The sequence below is a fragment of the Fonsecaea pedrosoi genome (genome assembly GCF_000835455.1).
Source record: "Fonsecaea pedrosoi CBS 271.37 unplaced genomic scaffold supercont1.1, whole genome shotgun sequence".
Lineage (NCBI taxonomy): Eukaryota > Fungi > Ascomycota > Eurotiomycetes > Chaetothyriales > Herpotrichiellaceae > Fonsecaea > Fonsecaea pedrosoi.
In genome coordinates, this window is record NW_013550615.1 from 5,221,756 (window position 1) to 5,237,051 (window position 15,296).

The following is a 15,296-nucleotide window of genomic DNA, read 5'->3' on the forward strand; positions in this document are numbered from 1 at the left end:
AATCCCTATTGTGCAACGTCCTGCAGATAGTGATGTGATGCGATTCTTGATGAATGACTGGAAAAGAGATGCTTCTTGAGTTCCTACCTGTGACTGCCCCTTGGTATGCTGATAACCCCTAGTCAAAGGACCGGTCCCAAACACATACTCCATGACATCGCGCAAGACGACACCATTGTCCAATTCCTCTTCCATCATTGTCCATGACCTCTTCGCCGAGTGATGGAGATCCTCTTCAGACGCCTGACATTCTGTCCTCTCCCACGATCCCGATACTCGAGGTTAGCAAGACAAGACCGCCCGCGAGAAACGAATCACCCGAGACATCCACTAACAGTCTCCCTGTCCGCACATCGAGCCCTCCCGCCCTAGGTTCCCGCACCAGCACCTTTTCTAGCGTTCTATCTCGCTCTAGCTCCCCCAATGGGAGGTTGTCGCTGTCACTATCGAAGTTTGGCAGATCACGAGCGAACAGCCCCCTCGGAAACCCCTCAGAAACATATGATGACACACGGTCTCTAATTGTCCGGGCGTTTTCTCCCACTGTTGCAATCTACGCATCGCCCGAGGTGGACGAACTCGCCGCTCGCAAAGGACTGAGAAATGGCTTCGTCGAGCTGGTGCGCCCGTTCGGCGACAAGATCAACGGCAAGGTGGTGGTGCGAGACAGCACAGGAGCCAGCCGGGCATGGGAGGATTTTGGTGTGCACTTTGCAGACCTTGGCCAACTAGTTCAAGATGGCACGTCCGCGCAGTCTGCGTCGAACTCCACAGACAAGTTAGAAGAATTGATGGAACATTTTGTGGGCGATGGCTTTGACCAGACCGAAGATAGCCTGGGACGAGGCGAGACCTCTCCCTTTTACCGGCTGTTTCTGGCACGACTTCTGGCGTCTCAAACTATGAGCTCGCATGAATCCTTCCGCCATCCAGTTGGTGCGGTAATTGCTATCAGTTCTGCCACCAAACAACCCATCGAGACCCTGCGCAATCTCTATCAGCAAACCGCGTCGGGTTCGCGAGCCTTACCTGTTTATGCCAATCCGGAATATCTAAGATATTATGTGCTTGTTCACGACGAGGACCGAGATGATTTCAGCAAGTCGTCTGCGCTGTTTGATCAGATGAAGCGCCATTTCGGCCTCCACTGCCACCTTCTCAGGCTGAGATCCGCGCCATGCACCCAGACCGACGACGACACGGAAGAACTTCCTGCCAGCGAGTGGCTATCTCCTACTGAACAACTCTCCGTCTTACACGACACGGCCGATCTGATCGATCTCGATACCTCAACATCTCCCTATATCTTTTCGTCAGATGCGACGGCGTTGCGCGCATTTGTCCGTGAGCTCATTGCACAATCAATAATCTACCATATGGAGCAAAGGATTGCTCTGTGGAACGATCAAATTGCCTCGCGTCGCCGCGGTATTTCCGGGCGGTTCATGTCACTCTCTAAGAGATGGACCGCAATTGGAAGTTCTTCTCGAAGCTCGTCATCAACCACCAATGTAGGGTCAAGCGGCAATTACGACAGTCTGCAAGGGATATATCGCTATGATGCTCCTGAAAGTCTCTTGCGGAAGCTTGCTGACTACGCATTCATGTTGAGAGATTACAAACTGGCGGGATCAACCTATGAGCTGCTTCGAGGAGACTACTCCAACGATAAAGCGTGGGAACACTTGGCCGGAGCGAACGAAATGTGCTGCGTCGCTACTCTCTTGAACCCGCTCACGAGCAGCGGCAGTTCCAAGTTCAAAATCGAAACCTTCGACAACATGCTCGAGACTGCAAGCTATTCATATTTGACCCGGTGCACTGAGCCAGCACTTGCGTTGCGCTCTATCTTGCTGGGCGTCGAGCTGTTGAAAGTCCGAGGTCGAGCAGCTGGCGAGCTCGCGGCGAAGTGGGCAATCCGCAGCCTCGAACTGGGCCTGGTTGGTAGTATCGGACATGTCTTGGTCAGTGAGCGGGTTGCATCTTCTTTTGCAGACCGCATCGGCATCGGCAACACAAGTTGGGGTATGCGTAAGCGAAAAGCTGCACTATGGAGTATCATGGCTGCTGATGAATGGATGAAACTCGGCCGAGCCGAGATCGCCGCTGAGCGACTTGATGAAGCGCAAGAGTTATATGGTGAGACGAAGAACACTGAATCATACAAGCAGTTTCATGAGCTTGCCGAATACCTAGATCAATTGCGACTGGCTGTGAGGATGAAGCTGGGAGAAGCAAGGAGAAGGGGCTTTAGTGGAGCGACGAGACAGATCGAGCTGGAGGGTCCGGTGGACGCTCAAGCCGACGTGGAAGATGAAACGGTGGAAGAAATGAATGCCCTGGAAAAGGTCGACAGCAAAGGCCACCGAAAAGTTACTCCAGGAGGGGGCCTGGGAACAGGAGCCAGTCCCCTTGAACCCGTTACGCCGTTGAGTCCGGCGCGGCTGAGTAGGGGCGACACATTCCGGCGCGATGACGATTTTGAATGAAGACAATGAATGCACCGTCCAGCTAGAGGTCCAACCAAGCATAGAAATCCAGGCCAGCGCAATCTGATTCGATCATCCGGGTACTGAGCGCGAAAAACAACCTGCCAAAATCATACAATAAGGGAGCAAAACATGATTCAAAGGCTTCGAAGGAACGAACAGCAACAGCTCGAGAAATTCTCCACTTCTATGCGTTAGCCTCAGAATGGATGTTGCGGATGTCGCTGACCCTGTACAACCTCCGACGCTGATCTAAACAGACACACTCCCGGTTGGCCTCTCTCTCTAGTCCTAATATGTGCTGATGTTCAGATCCGAGAGCCCTACGCATCAGGCCAACGATTGCCTTACTTAGAGGGGTTTGTTGAAATGTCAAATCCGATCTTCACCTCCTTTGGAAGAGTTAGTTCTGCGCAGTGGGATCGTACCTTCTGCCATCAGAATTTAGCCTCGAGATGCTGCTGCTGCTGCTGCACACAGACGGATTTCAATATCTTGGCATTGGAGCGGGCACTGTTGATAATTTTCTTCCATGGCAGATTTGACGGTAGGGACAGGATCCCGATGTGGCCGTGCTGTAGGGACTCTCCATCCAGGTTCCGCTCGTCCTCTAAAGAGTGTTCAACACAGGCAATTGTCTGATAGCTACTTATTCTAAGAAGAAGGGGGCTAAGATTCTCTGAGTGAGTGTTAGAATAGATGATGGCAGAGATATTTGATCAGGTATGGAATAACATATTGATTAATTTTTAATAAACTTAACAAAATCTCCATTTCTGCTACGCGTCACGCGACTCCAACTGCCATTTTACGCGTGACGAAAGAGTGAGAGGAAAAAACACGCTAAGCCTGCGACTGCGACCCGCGCCATCCATTCACATCAACCCGGAACATCTGTACAAGCACCAGGAAGTGCTCGGTACTTTCCAGTCTATTGTCGTCAAAGCCCATCGCTGGGCTGATGCACACTGTGATCTGAGGTTCGGTTTAACACTCAGGCGACTGCAACATCTCAGCCGATACCGAATTCTTGAGGGCCTGTGATGGCAGACCGCGATGACTTCACGGACAGCACAGACTGGTTGCAAACCCCTCTGGCCGCCCTCGCTCCGATCGACGCCTCGCTGCGATGCCAAGTATGCAAGGACTACTTCACAACTCCTGTGATGACTAGTTGTTCCCATACGTTCTGCAGCCTTTGTATACGAAGATGTCTATCTCAGGAAGGAAGATGTCCGGCGTGTCGAGAGGAGGATCAGGAAATCAAGCTGCGGAGAAATTGGGCCGTGGAAGAATTGGTCGCCCATTTCACTGCGTCGCGCAAAGGGCTCCTTACCCTTGCGACTGTGACATTGGCTGCGGAAAGAGAACGAAAAGATGATCTCGAGTCTGAAAGACCAAAGAAGAGACGAAAAGTCGCACCGGAACCGACCAGCAACGGCATTGAACGACGGAGTACTCGAAGCCAAAGTAGGAAGAATGCCTCAGATCCCGCCAGCCAACAGAGCCTCGCGTCCACTCCGGAAATCATAGAAGACAGCGAAGAAGAAGGAAGTGTATACGAAGATCCAGACAGCCACAAGAGCCCCCACTTCCTCAATGGGAACGGCGATCCGGAGCCTCAGGATGGCCTTGTCCAGTGTCCCTGTTGCCACCGGCGCATGAAGGAAACAATCATAAATTCGCATCTGGATAAATGCATACAAGGCGACAGTCACACTCCGGTCGACGATGGCGGATCCGCGTCTTCTCCTGCTCCGCCTCCTAATTCCCGATATATCGCGACACCTGGCACAATCGCTTACACCCTGAGGAAACCCTCCAAACAACAGGAGCGGCTGCCATTCATCAACTACTCCCTCCTTGCCGACAACGCGTTACGGAGAAAGTTGCGTGATCTGGGAATTCCGGATCACGGCTCCAAAGACCTCATGCGTAGACGCCACACCGAATGGGTGAATCTGTGGAACGCCAACTGCGATTCCAGTAACCCAGTCACGAAAAGGGAATTGCTCCGTGAGTTGAAGATCTGGGAGGATACGTTAGGACGGCAGCTGGACAGGTCATCAACCACCGGATTCATGGCAAAGGATTTTGACAGAGAGCACCATGTGAAGAGTCAGAAAAGCAATTTTGACGATCTGATACGTCAGGCTAGGGCAAGGAAACCCAAAGTGCCAGAGGAACAGAAATCATCTGCGGCAGAAAACCCAACGTTAGATCCCGTTCCACAACAACTAACAGACCACTCGGCCGCCAAGGACCTTTCTGAAGCTCGCCCAACACGTTCCGGGGGTCCAAATGGAGCTGGGGCAATATCAGTTCCCGAAAGTGCAGTCGATGTACAAGAGCGAATGCGAGCCGGAATTCCACAGGCTCCCACCAACGGTCTAACACAGAAGACTGCGATAGCGATCCCATCACCCACTTCATTTGAGACCGCAGTAGAACCACGGCTGGACCTCCAGACCCCAGAGAGACCTCCTGGGAGGTACTTTGTGTGAGGGTAATATATCGCAATGACACTCTTCATTCTACTCCAAATAGAAAGAATCTACATCAACTCGAAACATGAGTAATGCGAATCAACGTCGAGACTCGATGATATGACAACGCCACAGCGCCACGATGACTATTTATGAGTGAACAGCACCACGTTTTGAGACCTCCTTGAAGGAATTGGCTCCCCTGAAACTCCATAGCTCAATCCACTCTTCCGGGTTTTATATGGTAATTATCCTCTTCAGCAAAACTAGGATGCTTCTTGGGCGATCTTCTCTGGATGCGCGTCTCTTTGTGTGTCGTCCCCTGTCCGCTCATCGAGTTCTAGTCTCTGCATTCTCTCGATGCTCGACGATAACAGGGCCTCTTCCGACTCTTTGTCTTGGGCTTGGTCTTGTTGCTTGATTTCGAGGTCATCGCCTTGCTCTTGCTTTTGCCTTTCCCTTTCTTTTTGACTCTCCCTTTCCCGCTCTTTGCGCAGCTGCCCGAAGGCATCAAGCTCCCGTAACTTCTGCCTGGTCTTTTCTTCCTCGATCTTCTTCGTCTTCTCGCGCTCCTCTCTCTCCATCGCTTCAAATTCCTCATCCACTTCGTCCTCGTCGAGGACGGCCTTCGAATCCACCGGCTCTGCTAGGACCGTGGAAACTTCGTCAACTTTGCCGACTTCCTCTCTCAAGCTTTCCAGGACGTCCTCTACGCGCTCGACCCCTCCGATGCGCTTGTTGAGCGTCTTCAGCACCGATGCGGACGATTCCATCACAGCGAGGATCTCGACTTGGTCCACGGCGGATCCGATCTTGGTGTAGATCTCTTCCAGCTGATGTAAGGTGTCGAGACGCTGCTGGAGCGCCCGTTCGGCGAGTTTCTTCGAGCGAAGGGCCGATAGGGCGCTGGCCTTGTTACCGGTTTTCACGGCAGTCGAGGCTTGATCTTGTAGCACCGTGATGCGAGCGGACAGGGTCGCGGACTTTTGGTGGAGGTCTTCGATAAGAGATTTCAGAGATGCGATTGACCGATCTTCTTGGGTGATCGGCTCAGGTATGGCTGAAGATGACGGCGGTTTGAATTTGACGGTGCTGCTGTCATACGCCAGAACTTGTTTGTCACGGGAGAGGTAGCGGAGCAACACTTCCAGGTCTTGACTCGACAGCGACCCTGTCATCTCACCGGCCTGGTTGAGCACATCGTTGACGTCTTTCAGGAATGTTTCCCGTGTCATGACTCTATCAGTCAGAGTCTGTGCTTTTGTGTCTTTTTCCCTTGCAGCAGACAATCTCTTCCAGACCTCTTCTAACGCTGGAACCAACGCGAGGTTTCCAGCCTTTAACCTGCCGCCGCTCACGTCAAAGCTCCCACTGCTCCACGACATTCCAGCCTTTTGTAAGCCCCAGCGCAGAATGGCCCACGGACTCGGGATCCAACCTCTGGAGTATATGCTCTTCTCTGAGCCGAGAAAGTCTTGTAGATCAATCATCTTCCCCTGCCGTACACATTCGTCCACCACACTTCCGAGCCCGCTGGGCCTCCCATACGTAGGACTCGCCAGCGCATTGAGAAGTTCGTCGCTCGTCTGCAGAATCAAATGGTGTTGACCGTGGGGGATTTGTCCCGCGAGTGCGGCGCGCGTCAGGGCAGACGACCAGGCGGTGACATTGGCGGTGTGGCCTTCGGGGTTGGAGGTGCGTTGGAGGTTGAGGTCCGAGTAGAGCGAGGGGAGACGTGTTCTGTTACAGATGCAAAGGCCCGGGTCAGCAGGATGTCCATGTGCGGCAAATGCCCCATTCGCTGGTCAGAGATGTGGCGGAGGGAGAGGCGGACTTGCGAAACGAAGGCTCATGCTCGACTAGCCAGTCGAGGAGAGGAGACATGGCGGTAACATTGTTCTCCTGTCGAGGACAATGAGGACGAAGAGGACCCCTCTCTCAGAGGGGACTTGGAAAACTAAGTCTAAGGGGACCGTTGAAAAGTCGTGAAAACAGATGGCAAGTATTGACGACCAAGAGAGAATGTTCGTTAGTACGAGGTACACCGCCCTAGCAAAAGTATCCGTCCACCCCACCATTAGGGTTAAGTTTCCTATAGCCGACCTCAGGTTGTTTGAGACACGATTTGCAGAAGACGGATCGATCCTCTCGAAGAGCTCAGGGTTGATAGAAATGCTTCGGGCAGTGCGAAGTCTGTGAAATGCGCTTTCTCGGGTGTAGTAAGCGTGATGGATGTCGTGTGCCGACTTCTACCATCCAGCTGGACTGATGATGTTGTCTGTATCCATGACGACTTTTCCCGTGGCTTGGACCAATCAACACCCCGAGTTCAGGGAAGGGTGGTTTCAAAGAAGTAAGCTATATAGGCGATTCTTCACTTTTCACGCCTGGGCTATCCATATAGGTGTACGGGATTCGTGGGAATGGAAGTTTAGAGTGCGACGGAGAAGCGACTTTCCGCTTCTGACACGATATTGGAACGCCAGCTTAGAAGGTTTACTAGATACTGGTTCACCAAACAGTGGAAATGAGGGTCTGGCCTTATCCGTGGACCAGCCTCGCGAGGTAGAGATTTGACTCAAGTATGAGTACACCTCAATATGCTTCATCGAGCCTGTCGAATGCCCCACAGTAGCGACGCAGTTCACGATGTTGATGTTTTAAACGGAGCTACTACAGTCGGACTACCCAGGTTATTATAGTCTCTCAATACTCCTGTGTAAGACATCTCTTTCAATAAAAAAAATTCCATGCTGATACTGTTGCCGATTATGAAATGCCCAGGACCTAATCTACCTACTTTCTCATCAGGGATCTTGACAACAACCCTCAAAACTTTCTTGTTTCCCAGTAGACTTGGCTCACGCATTGGGCTCCGGCTTCTTTCTTTCCGACGCACCCTTGAATATGGTACTCAAATCTCCTGTTGGCAGCCGGAGTGGAAAGTCTACAGCCATGAGAATCATTGTGAAAAATAGATACCATCCGAATACACAGAAGACAAATATAAAGGCTCCGGCAGCCTTGTCGCATCTGTTAGAATTTTCTTCTTAAGACGAACAATATATCGACCAGGGAGAAAAGGCAGGGTTCACTAATAGCAAAAAAGCTTGTGATTGAACTGATGTGACAAAATTCGAAAAAGTGGACTGACTTACCTTTTGACACTTTCCAGAAATCGCCGTTTTACCTTCAGCGGCGGACCAGTATGTGGCCATCAACATGATGAAAGCAAGGTCGATGAAGAGGAAGACCAGGACGAATACGACATTAGTCCGGAGAGAGCCGATGAGGAAGAAGAAGGTGACGAGGGCCATCACCATCCAGAAGAACGCTTGGGACATAGACAATGTCGTTAGTAAGTTTATACGTGTCTTACGGTGGGAAAGATGAGCATACTCACAGAAACTCGAGTAAAACTGTGCAGTTCCTCCGGGCTGTGAGGCGTAATAGGCTTGTGCGTTGAACGCGGGCTGGAGCGTTACTCCCATCGCCAGCCAAAACGCACCTGTAAGCCCAGGCCGTTAGTCTTGTTCTGGAACAAGACCTCTTGAAATAGCCATCCAGCGGTAGTAGTTACCTACCGTAGCAAGCAAAGACAACGAATGGAAAGGTATTGCCGATGATCCATTCCAAGATACATCCAAGGATTTGGAGCATTCCACCAAAGAAGAAAAAGAGTCCTCTACCGACAAAGTCGTGGTCAGCATAAGTGAGGAATGGGGGGAGGGCAAGTGATCGTAAATAAACCATATTCATACTTACATTATGGCTGCTCCATCGCCACCGGAACCTCGCCAGCCCATCAGATTACATCCTAACGGCATAGACGCGATCAAGAAACCCATCAATGGCCTTTGATTATTCGTTAGTGGATACAAAGCCGATTGCTTCATGTATAACTGACATAGGCGTTGGGTTTCCAAACGTGCTGCGTAGATGTCCGAGTCTCTGCGTATATGGAGAGAGGTACATTGACTCGAAGACGTCTCTGGGAATAACCACGCTCGAAGCTGTCTGATAACGAGTCAAATACTCATTTTGCATGTCAGTCGCTTTACTCCCTTCCGGTAATGTGTCTCCGTTTTGGTTGTTGTTGGTGGCAGCGTCAGTAAACCCTTGCTCATCTGTCGCCATGTTGTTCGAGTAATGATACTGAAGTATTGCCACGTCGTTCAAAAGGACTGCGCGAGCTGCAAAGAAGGTTGAGAGGTACCATTTCAAAAGCGTGCTGCAAGAAGTCTAGAGCCATCTATATATTTGCTGCCGGGTTGACTCGACCCTCTCCATCCCTCTAGTTGAAAAGGAGTGGCCTGTCTGTTTTCGGTCGTCCCTAAAGTCTTGGGTCAATGATCAACCACCGGTCTCTGGATCAGTCAGTCAGTGGAGAAAGCCAAAAGCCTGCCCTTTTCTCCAGACTAGCAGCACCAACGGATGTCGCCTCCGGGACTTGTTCGACCTTTCCCGTCCCAACCGTGACACCCACCTCTGGAAATACAGACCCCTGTTAGCCTTAACCGTATCTAGTCGAGACCCCGGAAACTTCGTGAACTTGTCCATATTGGCTGAACCCATTCTTCCGACAGCACAAAAGATGAGGTAGAATATCAGGAGATAGAGGTGGTCTTTGACATTTCTACGTACGCACTACCGCCGCGTCATACTTCTTTCTATTCTGGAATCTACCATACATCCAGGACCAACTGTGATCAAGATGACGAATGGATCGGGACAAACGTGAGGACGAGTAGCTACCTCATGGCAAACGAGTTAACTGCCGAATCTTTTTGAAGGAGCCCACGATCAAGGCATTGAGTAATATTGCAATCGGTGATCCTAGGATCAGGTCCATTCACAGAGCCGCCAAGACTACGAGCCGTCTTCGGTGGAAAGGGGGCAGCTGTTCCATTGAGACACACTGTCTGTCAAGCAGTGTAACCAGGCGGTGGAATTTCCGAAACGCAATCGCCATCGCCACCTGGTTCTGCGATGATAGCTTGTAGAAACTCTCTCGTAGGATCTCCAGTACCACTTGTATTTGCACGATAATCTTGCCACTGAATCCCGCTCAGGTAGCACCCGTACTCATCATCTTCCTCTATGCCTTCGCTCAATCGTCTTTCAAGCTCTCTTTCAGACTGAGCAACGACCCGGAGAGGAACGTCGCGTAAAGTGAACTTGTGCTTCTTCTTTCTGTATTTCATGCGAAAGGAAATCTCGAGGCTGTGAAAGCGAGCAATATTGTAGGTTGAAAAATCTGCAGTCAGTAGATCGGGAGGAAGGGACATATCGGTGGCGTCGCAGAGGTTGGCCGATGAGGTCGGAGTGCTAGTGGTTGTTTGAGTCGCAGATGGCTCACCGTGGGAGACAGGCACTGTAACCGATCCTCTTCGAATGAAAACGCGCTGGGAAGATGAGCTGGTATGGGACCCGGCTCGTACCTGTGTATGTCGCACTAGTGCAAGCTTGAAAGAGCACACAACAGCGTTCGGACATTGTTCGTCTGTCAATGGCGATAGCTCCTGACCTACTGTAGAGTGGCCCATCGTGCAGGAAATTGGGACGAAGAGCGCTTGCTGTTCTTTGATTTCCACTTTCTTTGGCAACCAGACAGAAAAGAAAAGCTTCGCTTCGGATGCCGAATGTGCACTTGTTCTGGGAAGAATCGGGATCAGGCGGTAGATAGACTGAGATGGATAACGCCCAGGGGCACAGCACATCGTGTGACGATGAACACTATACGGCCAGTCGTCCCCAGGCCGTGTGCGGCAAGTCATATCCAGGCTCTGAACGGATATCGATCGAGATGCTTGCAGTGTAGCCCCCTTCCTTTTGAGGTGGTTGGCAGCTGGAGGTCGGTACACGAGTGTCGCTTCGAGGACATATTGTATAGAGCAAATAAACTTGCCGCTTTGCTTCATACTAGGAGGCAGAGGGTGGGCAACCCGTGCAAGATCACCCTTCCAGGGGCGCATTGGATAGAACGAGTCTGTCGTCCCCGGTGCCACAGCTCGAGGTGCCGCAAACAGTGGAATCCGAAAAGCAAAGGGCCATGAGTAGGTCCCTTTATCCTCAATGCTTTCACCACTGTGTAGACTCATATGCCGGCTGAAGAGGTAGCTCTCCGATGTATAGTCTGTTCTGGAGACGACCATGTCGCTATAGTATTGATTGAGAAAGACTTTAGTTCGGCCTTTGAAGTCGATATTCAGGGATTCAATGATTCGTTCTTCGTAGGTAGTGAGCTTGACTACGCCCAGAACCATGGATCCAGGTGTCAATGGCTTCTCTTCATCATAGGAAAGTTTGATGGAAAGAGCCATGGGAGAGTTACAATGAGTCAACAACTCTTAGTAGTCCAGCGTTTTTCGATATGTCTGCACTGTCCTGAGCAGATCATCAATAAGTTTCCCATACCTTATAGTAGCTTCATATATCACTGCGCAATTTGAGGGTACTGTATCAATATACGTGAAGCAATGATCGGACATAGTCTGTTCAGGTGACACCCTATTATGGCGAAAGACACAGTGGTTGCCAGCCATGGTCCAAATGGAGCTCGCACGAACAAGTGACCTTACTCCCCGCTTCCCCACATTTATGAAAGAGCTAACTCCCCTTTCACCTAGCCTGTGCCGCCCGGCCCGTACGGAACAAAAGTCTGGCTTCTCCCGCGGACTTTAGGCTATGCCCAGATGGGAGAACACCAAGCATGCAATGTTCACGTCACACAGGGCGACATGTGCACAAGAGTATTAACACGATGGTTCAGGGGAGGATAGTTGGTACAATGACTTCCCACTATCGTTGGTTCAGAGACAGAGATGTAAGCCGTGCTCAATAACTGGGTTGTCCGCCTGAACAGCATTGTCATTCTTCGGTTTTGATGGATCAGCTCCATGCGCCTTCATATCGTCTTCATTCACTTTCTGGCCACGGAGTTCCTTGGGTGTTTCCACCAGGCGTAGCTACCACGTATTCCCTCTTAGCCTTTCCAAGTGGTGGAGTAAGCTTCCGTAAATCAGGTTTCGAGGATGGCTGGGACTCAGTGTTTTGCTTCACTCCTCCTTCGAGCCCGCTTTCAGGTTGATGTGCACCGTCACTCAATGAGCGTTTACGGTGGATGCCTTTAGGGTGCAGCAAAGAGTTGTGATGCACCGACTTGTTCGCGCCGTAGTCCTGCGTCTGACGGTTTTTGGGCAATGCTTTTGGCTCCGGTTGATGCGCATTCGTCGAGTTCTGTCCTTGATCTACAACTGAAGCTGGGCTTTCATCGCTGCGATCCATTGTGATATTCTGAGGCGCTGTATATGAATCGGCGATTTGTGCAACCTCCTCTGCCGGTCCATGTATCTGAGATCAATTTAGCTTCTTGTTCTCGAGACGTTCGATTTGCTCAGCTTCTGCGATGAATCTGAAATGACCTACTCACCCCAGGTTTCAAGCTTCTGCGGTGGAGGATTTTGTCAAGCATCTTTCACTGATGTCGGGGCGATCTTGCCTTGTGATGATGGCCAGAACGGTCAATCCTGGTGACCTGTATAGGAGACAACAGGGCAGACTCGGCCTTACATTATGAGTAGTGCTGCTAGTCTATCATCTAATGGAAGCGCTGGCCAGCAGAAGACAACGGCGGGCGGCTCTGACGGCAGGTGCTGTTCCGGGCAAGATAATGCGAACGTCACTCTTTCTAGCCACTTTCTGATGGAAATTGGAAAATCCATAGCTTAAGGATGGTAAAAGCAGAATGCGTGTCCCAGTACCATGCTAGTAGTGCTCCACAAGATTTAATCAAAATTCCATATCATGTGAGATCGCCATATTTGTAACGCAGTCTTTCACAAATCTACATTATCATCAGACACTCACGTCAACAATATAGGTATCAGTGAGTTTCAAACAACACTGGACCGTTCTGCCCGGTCGATCCGAGGTAAACTATTATGTCGCCTGGCAACAAGGCTCTTCATCCAATACTGCACCACTAACAGTAGTGTCTCGAAGACGACGTCCAAATGTGACCCATTTCATTGAAGTATGAGGAGCTTTCGGACGATCAATCTGAATAACCAGAGCAGGTGTTACATCATGCAGTCGCGTCTATATATCCTTCTACCTCTTCTTCAGAGACCAGAGGATTTAACAGCACCGAAACTATTAAGACCATGAAATTCATCACAAGTCAATTCAAGATATAAGCATCAAGATGCAGCAGACCAGTCGAAATGGGGAGAGACAGCCTATGCAAAAGAGAACACAGAGGACTCCTCATAGCATCAAGTTCCGGAGGGACTACCGAGCTGATCTGCCACTGATTATTTCCCGGTTCACAGGTTATCGACCGCCAAACGCTGAGCCTCCATATGAGCCTTTGCCATTTCCGCCATTCTCATGGTTGGAGAAAATCCCACTCCGGCTTGAAGTCTGGGTTTTTGGTTGGATTGGCGCTTTCGGCGGCATCCTTCTCATCGAGGCAATCATGTCAACCAGCACCGCTTTTCGCGACATCTATCACACACCTACTATCATTACGTCATTTGGTGCGTCCGCCGTTCTGCTTTTCGGGGTCATCGAGTCTCCAGTAGCGCAACCACGAAATTTTGTCTTGGGTCACTTCATCTCGGCTCTGGTAGGAACCGCAATTACCAGGTTGTGGGTCTTGAACGCGAGTTATCAGGGATACCTGGAGAACACCCATTTTCATCCTTCGACTTTTATCAACGGAGGACTGTCCATGGCAACTTCACTCCTCGCCATGCTGATCACGGGAACGGCTCATCCTCCGTGAGTGGTGTCTGAAGAGGTGCCAAAGGACACACATATTAACTGTTGCGCAGCGCCGGTGCTACGGGTCTCAATGCGGCGGTTCAATCGGACGTGGTAACGTTATCGTGGCGATACTTGCCCACTGTTCTTGCCTCATCCCTCATTATGCTCGGATGGGCTGTAATCATCAATAATGTCGGGCGTCGTCGTTATCCGCTTCATTGGTGGGCCCCTGGTGCAACATTCGTTCATGCCGAAGAAGATTCAGCGCTGGAAAAGGCGGAAGAAGGAGAGATTGAACGTGAAGAGATGGAGGAGGGTGAACTCGAGCGAGAAAGTACTGCTGCAAGTGAAGGGCTGCCTCGGGATGGTGAAAAGCATGGAGAGATCATGCTCCGGCCTTCCTCGAGAAGGATGAGGCGTGCAAGCATTGAGGCAGAGCCAGCGTCTTTGGAAAGTGCGGTGGATGCAAGTCCGGGAGAGTTTTCGAACCGTCGGCTGAGTTCCAGTCGGGAGCGGTATCGGTTGGGCTAGAGATTTGATTGGAAGAAACAAGCTTGACTGGAATGATTCGAGGGAGTCCGTATTAAGAGGCATAGAGTTCTATCTTGAGGAGGTCTTTTGAGACATGGGGCTCATAAAGCATTAACAAGTTCTACCAATGCTCTAGCCTTCATGATCAAACCCATGCAGAGTATACGAGATCCAGGAAGTAAATATTATCGACGAATTCCGGTAGCCCTTGACCGAGTCGCTGTTGATTGATTGCTGTGGGCTGCTGCAGTCGTCAAACACCGCGTCCGTTAACCGTAGACGCTTCGCGCACCCCATTGGCAACGAGGTGGGCGGTTGTAAATGTCACCACGGCATAGGACGCTCGCTGGACATGGAAGGGGATGCTTTGATTCAGCCAAATTGGTGATGCAGGCCTATCTATATCTCATCCGGATTCAATGTAACCATTTGTAACAATCAAGTATCAATATCCTGCGAGGTTGCGAAGAATTCTGAGAAATATGTTTGTCCTGCAGTGCCAAGGCGTTTTCTGATGGAAACCAAACACGTGATGTTTGTGTTGTTCCTTCCCTCTCACGCCTTAGTCTTGCGTGCTCGACGCATTTCAAGTCATTGTCCCAGAGCTTGAGGCACGGTGGTGTTCAGAGGAGAGGCGACGAAGTTCCTGCGACTGTCGGTTCATCTCCCGAGTAAGATCTTTCGCGAGCGCGAGATTCTCTTCGAGGGTGTGATGGCGAACAAGAATATCTTCTTCTCCATCCTCAGCATCAATGTCTTCACCCTGTGAACTTCGTTCAATGTTTTCCTCCAGAGTGTGGTGGCGATAGACTTCAGAATCGTGGCGATTCTCAATAGGCGGAGGCATTGCGAGTTCACTTAGGCTTCCAAGAGTGTCGGACTGGCGCTGATCTTTCGATGGCTGAGAAGATCGTTCCAGTTTGAAAAAGGCACGGATTTTCTTCCACATGATTCTCCTTGCGTCATTTCCTTGTTTAACAGAGTTCTTTGTTAACAGCTGAAATTCTCGAACGGAAGATAT

General features: G+C 50.6%; 8 protein-coding genes across 8 annotated transcripts; 3 read left to right on the top strand and 5 right to left on the bottom strand.

Moving 5' to 3' along the window:
• Nucleotides 1–203: 203 nt before the first annotated feature.
• Nucleotides 204–2,489, top strand: Z517_01910 (uncharacterized protein; the record flags this gene model as incomplete). Its single annotated transcript, XM_013434866.1, has 1 exon — nt 204–2,489. The coding sequence occupies one exon, from the start codon at nt 204–206 to the stop codon at nt 2,487–2,489; it is 2,286 nt and encodes a 761-aa protein (XP_013290320.1).
• A 1,043-nt stretch (nt 2,490–3,532) lies between these two features.
• Nucleotides 3,533–4,993, top strand: Z517_01911 (DNA repair protein rad18; the record flags this gene model as incomplete). Its single annotated transcript, XM_013434867.1, has 1 exon — nt 3,533–4,993. One exon carries the CDS (start codon nt 3,533–3,535, stop codon nt 4,991–4,993), a length of 1,461 nt encoding a protein of 486 aa, XP_013290321.1.
• Nucleotides 4,994–5,241: 248 nt separating this feature from the next.
• On the bottom strand, nt 5,242–6,859 carry Z517_01912 (uncharacterized protein; the record flags this gene model as incomplete). The annotated part of the gene is made up of 2 exons (XM_013434868.1): nt 5,242–6,715; nt 6,810–6,859. The coding sequence occupies 2 exons, from the start codon at nt 6,857–6,859 to the stop codon at nt 5,242–5,244; spliced, it is 1,524 nt and encodes a 507-aa protein (XP_013290322.1).
• Nucleotides 6,860–7,836: 977 nt separating this feature from the next.
• Nucleotides 7,837–9,112, bottom strand: Z517_01913 (uncharacterized protein; the record flags this gene model as incomplete). The annotated part of the gene is made up of 6 exons (XM_013434869.1): nt 7,837–7,998; nt 8,134–8,309; nt 8,379–8,483; nt 8,560–8,660; nt 8,741–8,830; nt 8,883–9,112. The coding sequence occupies 6 exons, from the start codon at nt 9,110–9,112 to the stop codon at nt 7,837–7,839; spliced, it is 864 nt and encodes a 287-aa protein (XP_013290323.1).
• Nucleotides 9,113–9,900: 788 nt separating this feature from the next.
• Nucleotides 9,901–11,298, bottom strand: Z517_01914 (uncharacterized protein; the record flags this gene model as incomplete). Its single annotated transcript, XM_013434870.1, has 1 exon — nt 9,901–11,298. One exon carries the CDS (start codon nt 11,296–11,298, stop codon nt 9,901–9,903), a length of 1,398 nt encoding a protein of 465 aa, XP_013290324.1.
• A 595-nt stretch (nt 11,299–11,893) lies between these two features.
• Nucleotides 11,894–12,262, bottom strand: Z517_01915 (uncharacterized protein; the record flags this gene model as incomplete). Its single annotated transcript, XM_013434871.1, has 1 exon — nt 11,894–12,262. One exon carries the CDS (start codon nt 12,260–12,262, stop codon nt 11,894–11,896), a length of 369 nt encoding a protein of 122 aa, XP_013290325.1.
• A 919-nt stretch (nt 12,263–13,181) lies between these two features.
• On the top strand, nt 13,182–14,275 carry Z517_01916 (uncharacterized protein; the record flags this gene model as incomplete). The annotated part of the gene is made up of 2 exons (XM_013434872.1): nt 13,182–13,759; nt 13,813–14,275. 2 exons carry the CDS (start codon nt 13,182–13,184, stop codon nt 14,273–14,275), a joined length of 1,041 nt encoding a protein of 346 aa, XP_013290326.1.
• Nucleotides 14,276–14,861: 586 nt separating this feature from the next.
• On the bottom strand, nt 14,862–15,224 carry Z517_01917 (uncharacterized protein; the record flags this gene model as incomplete). Its single annotated transcript, XM_013434873.1, has 1 exon — nt 14,862–15,224. The coding sequence occupies one exon, from the start codon at nt 15,222–15,224 to the stop codon at nt 14,862–14,864; it is 363 nt and encodes a 120-aa protein (XP_013290327.1).
• Between the last annotated feature and the right edge of the window lie 72 nt (nt 15,225–15,296).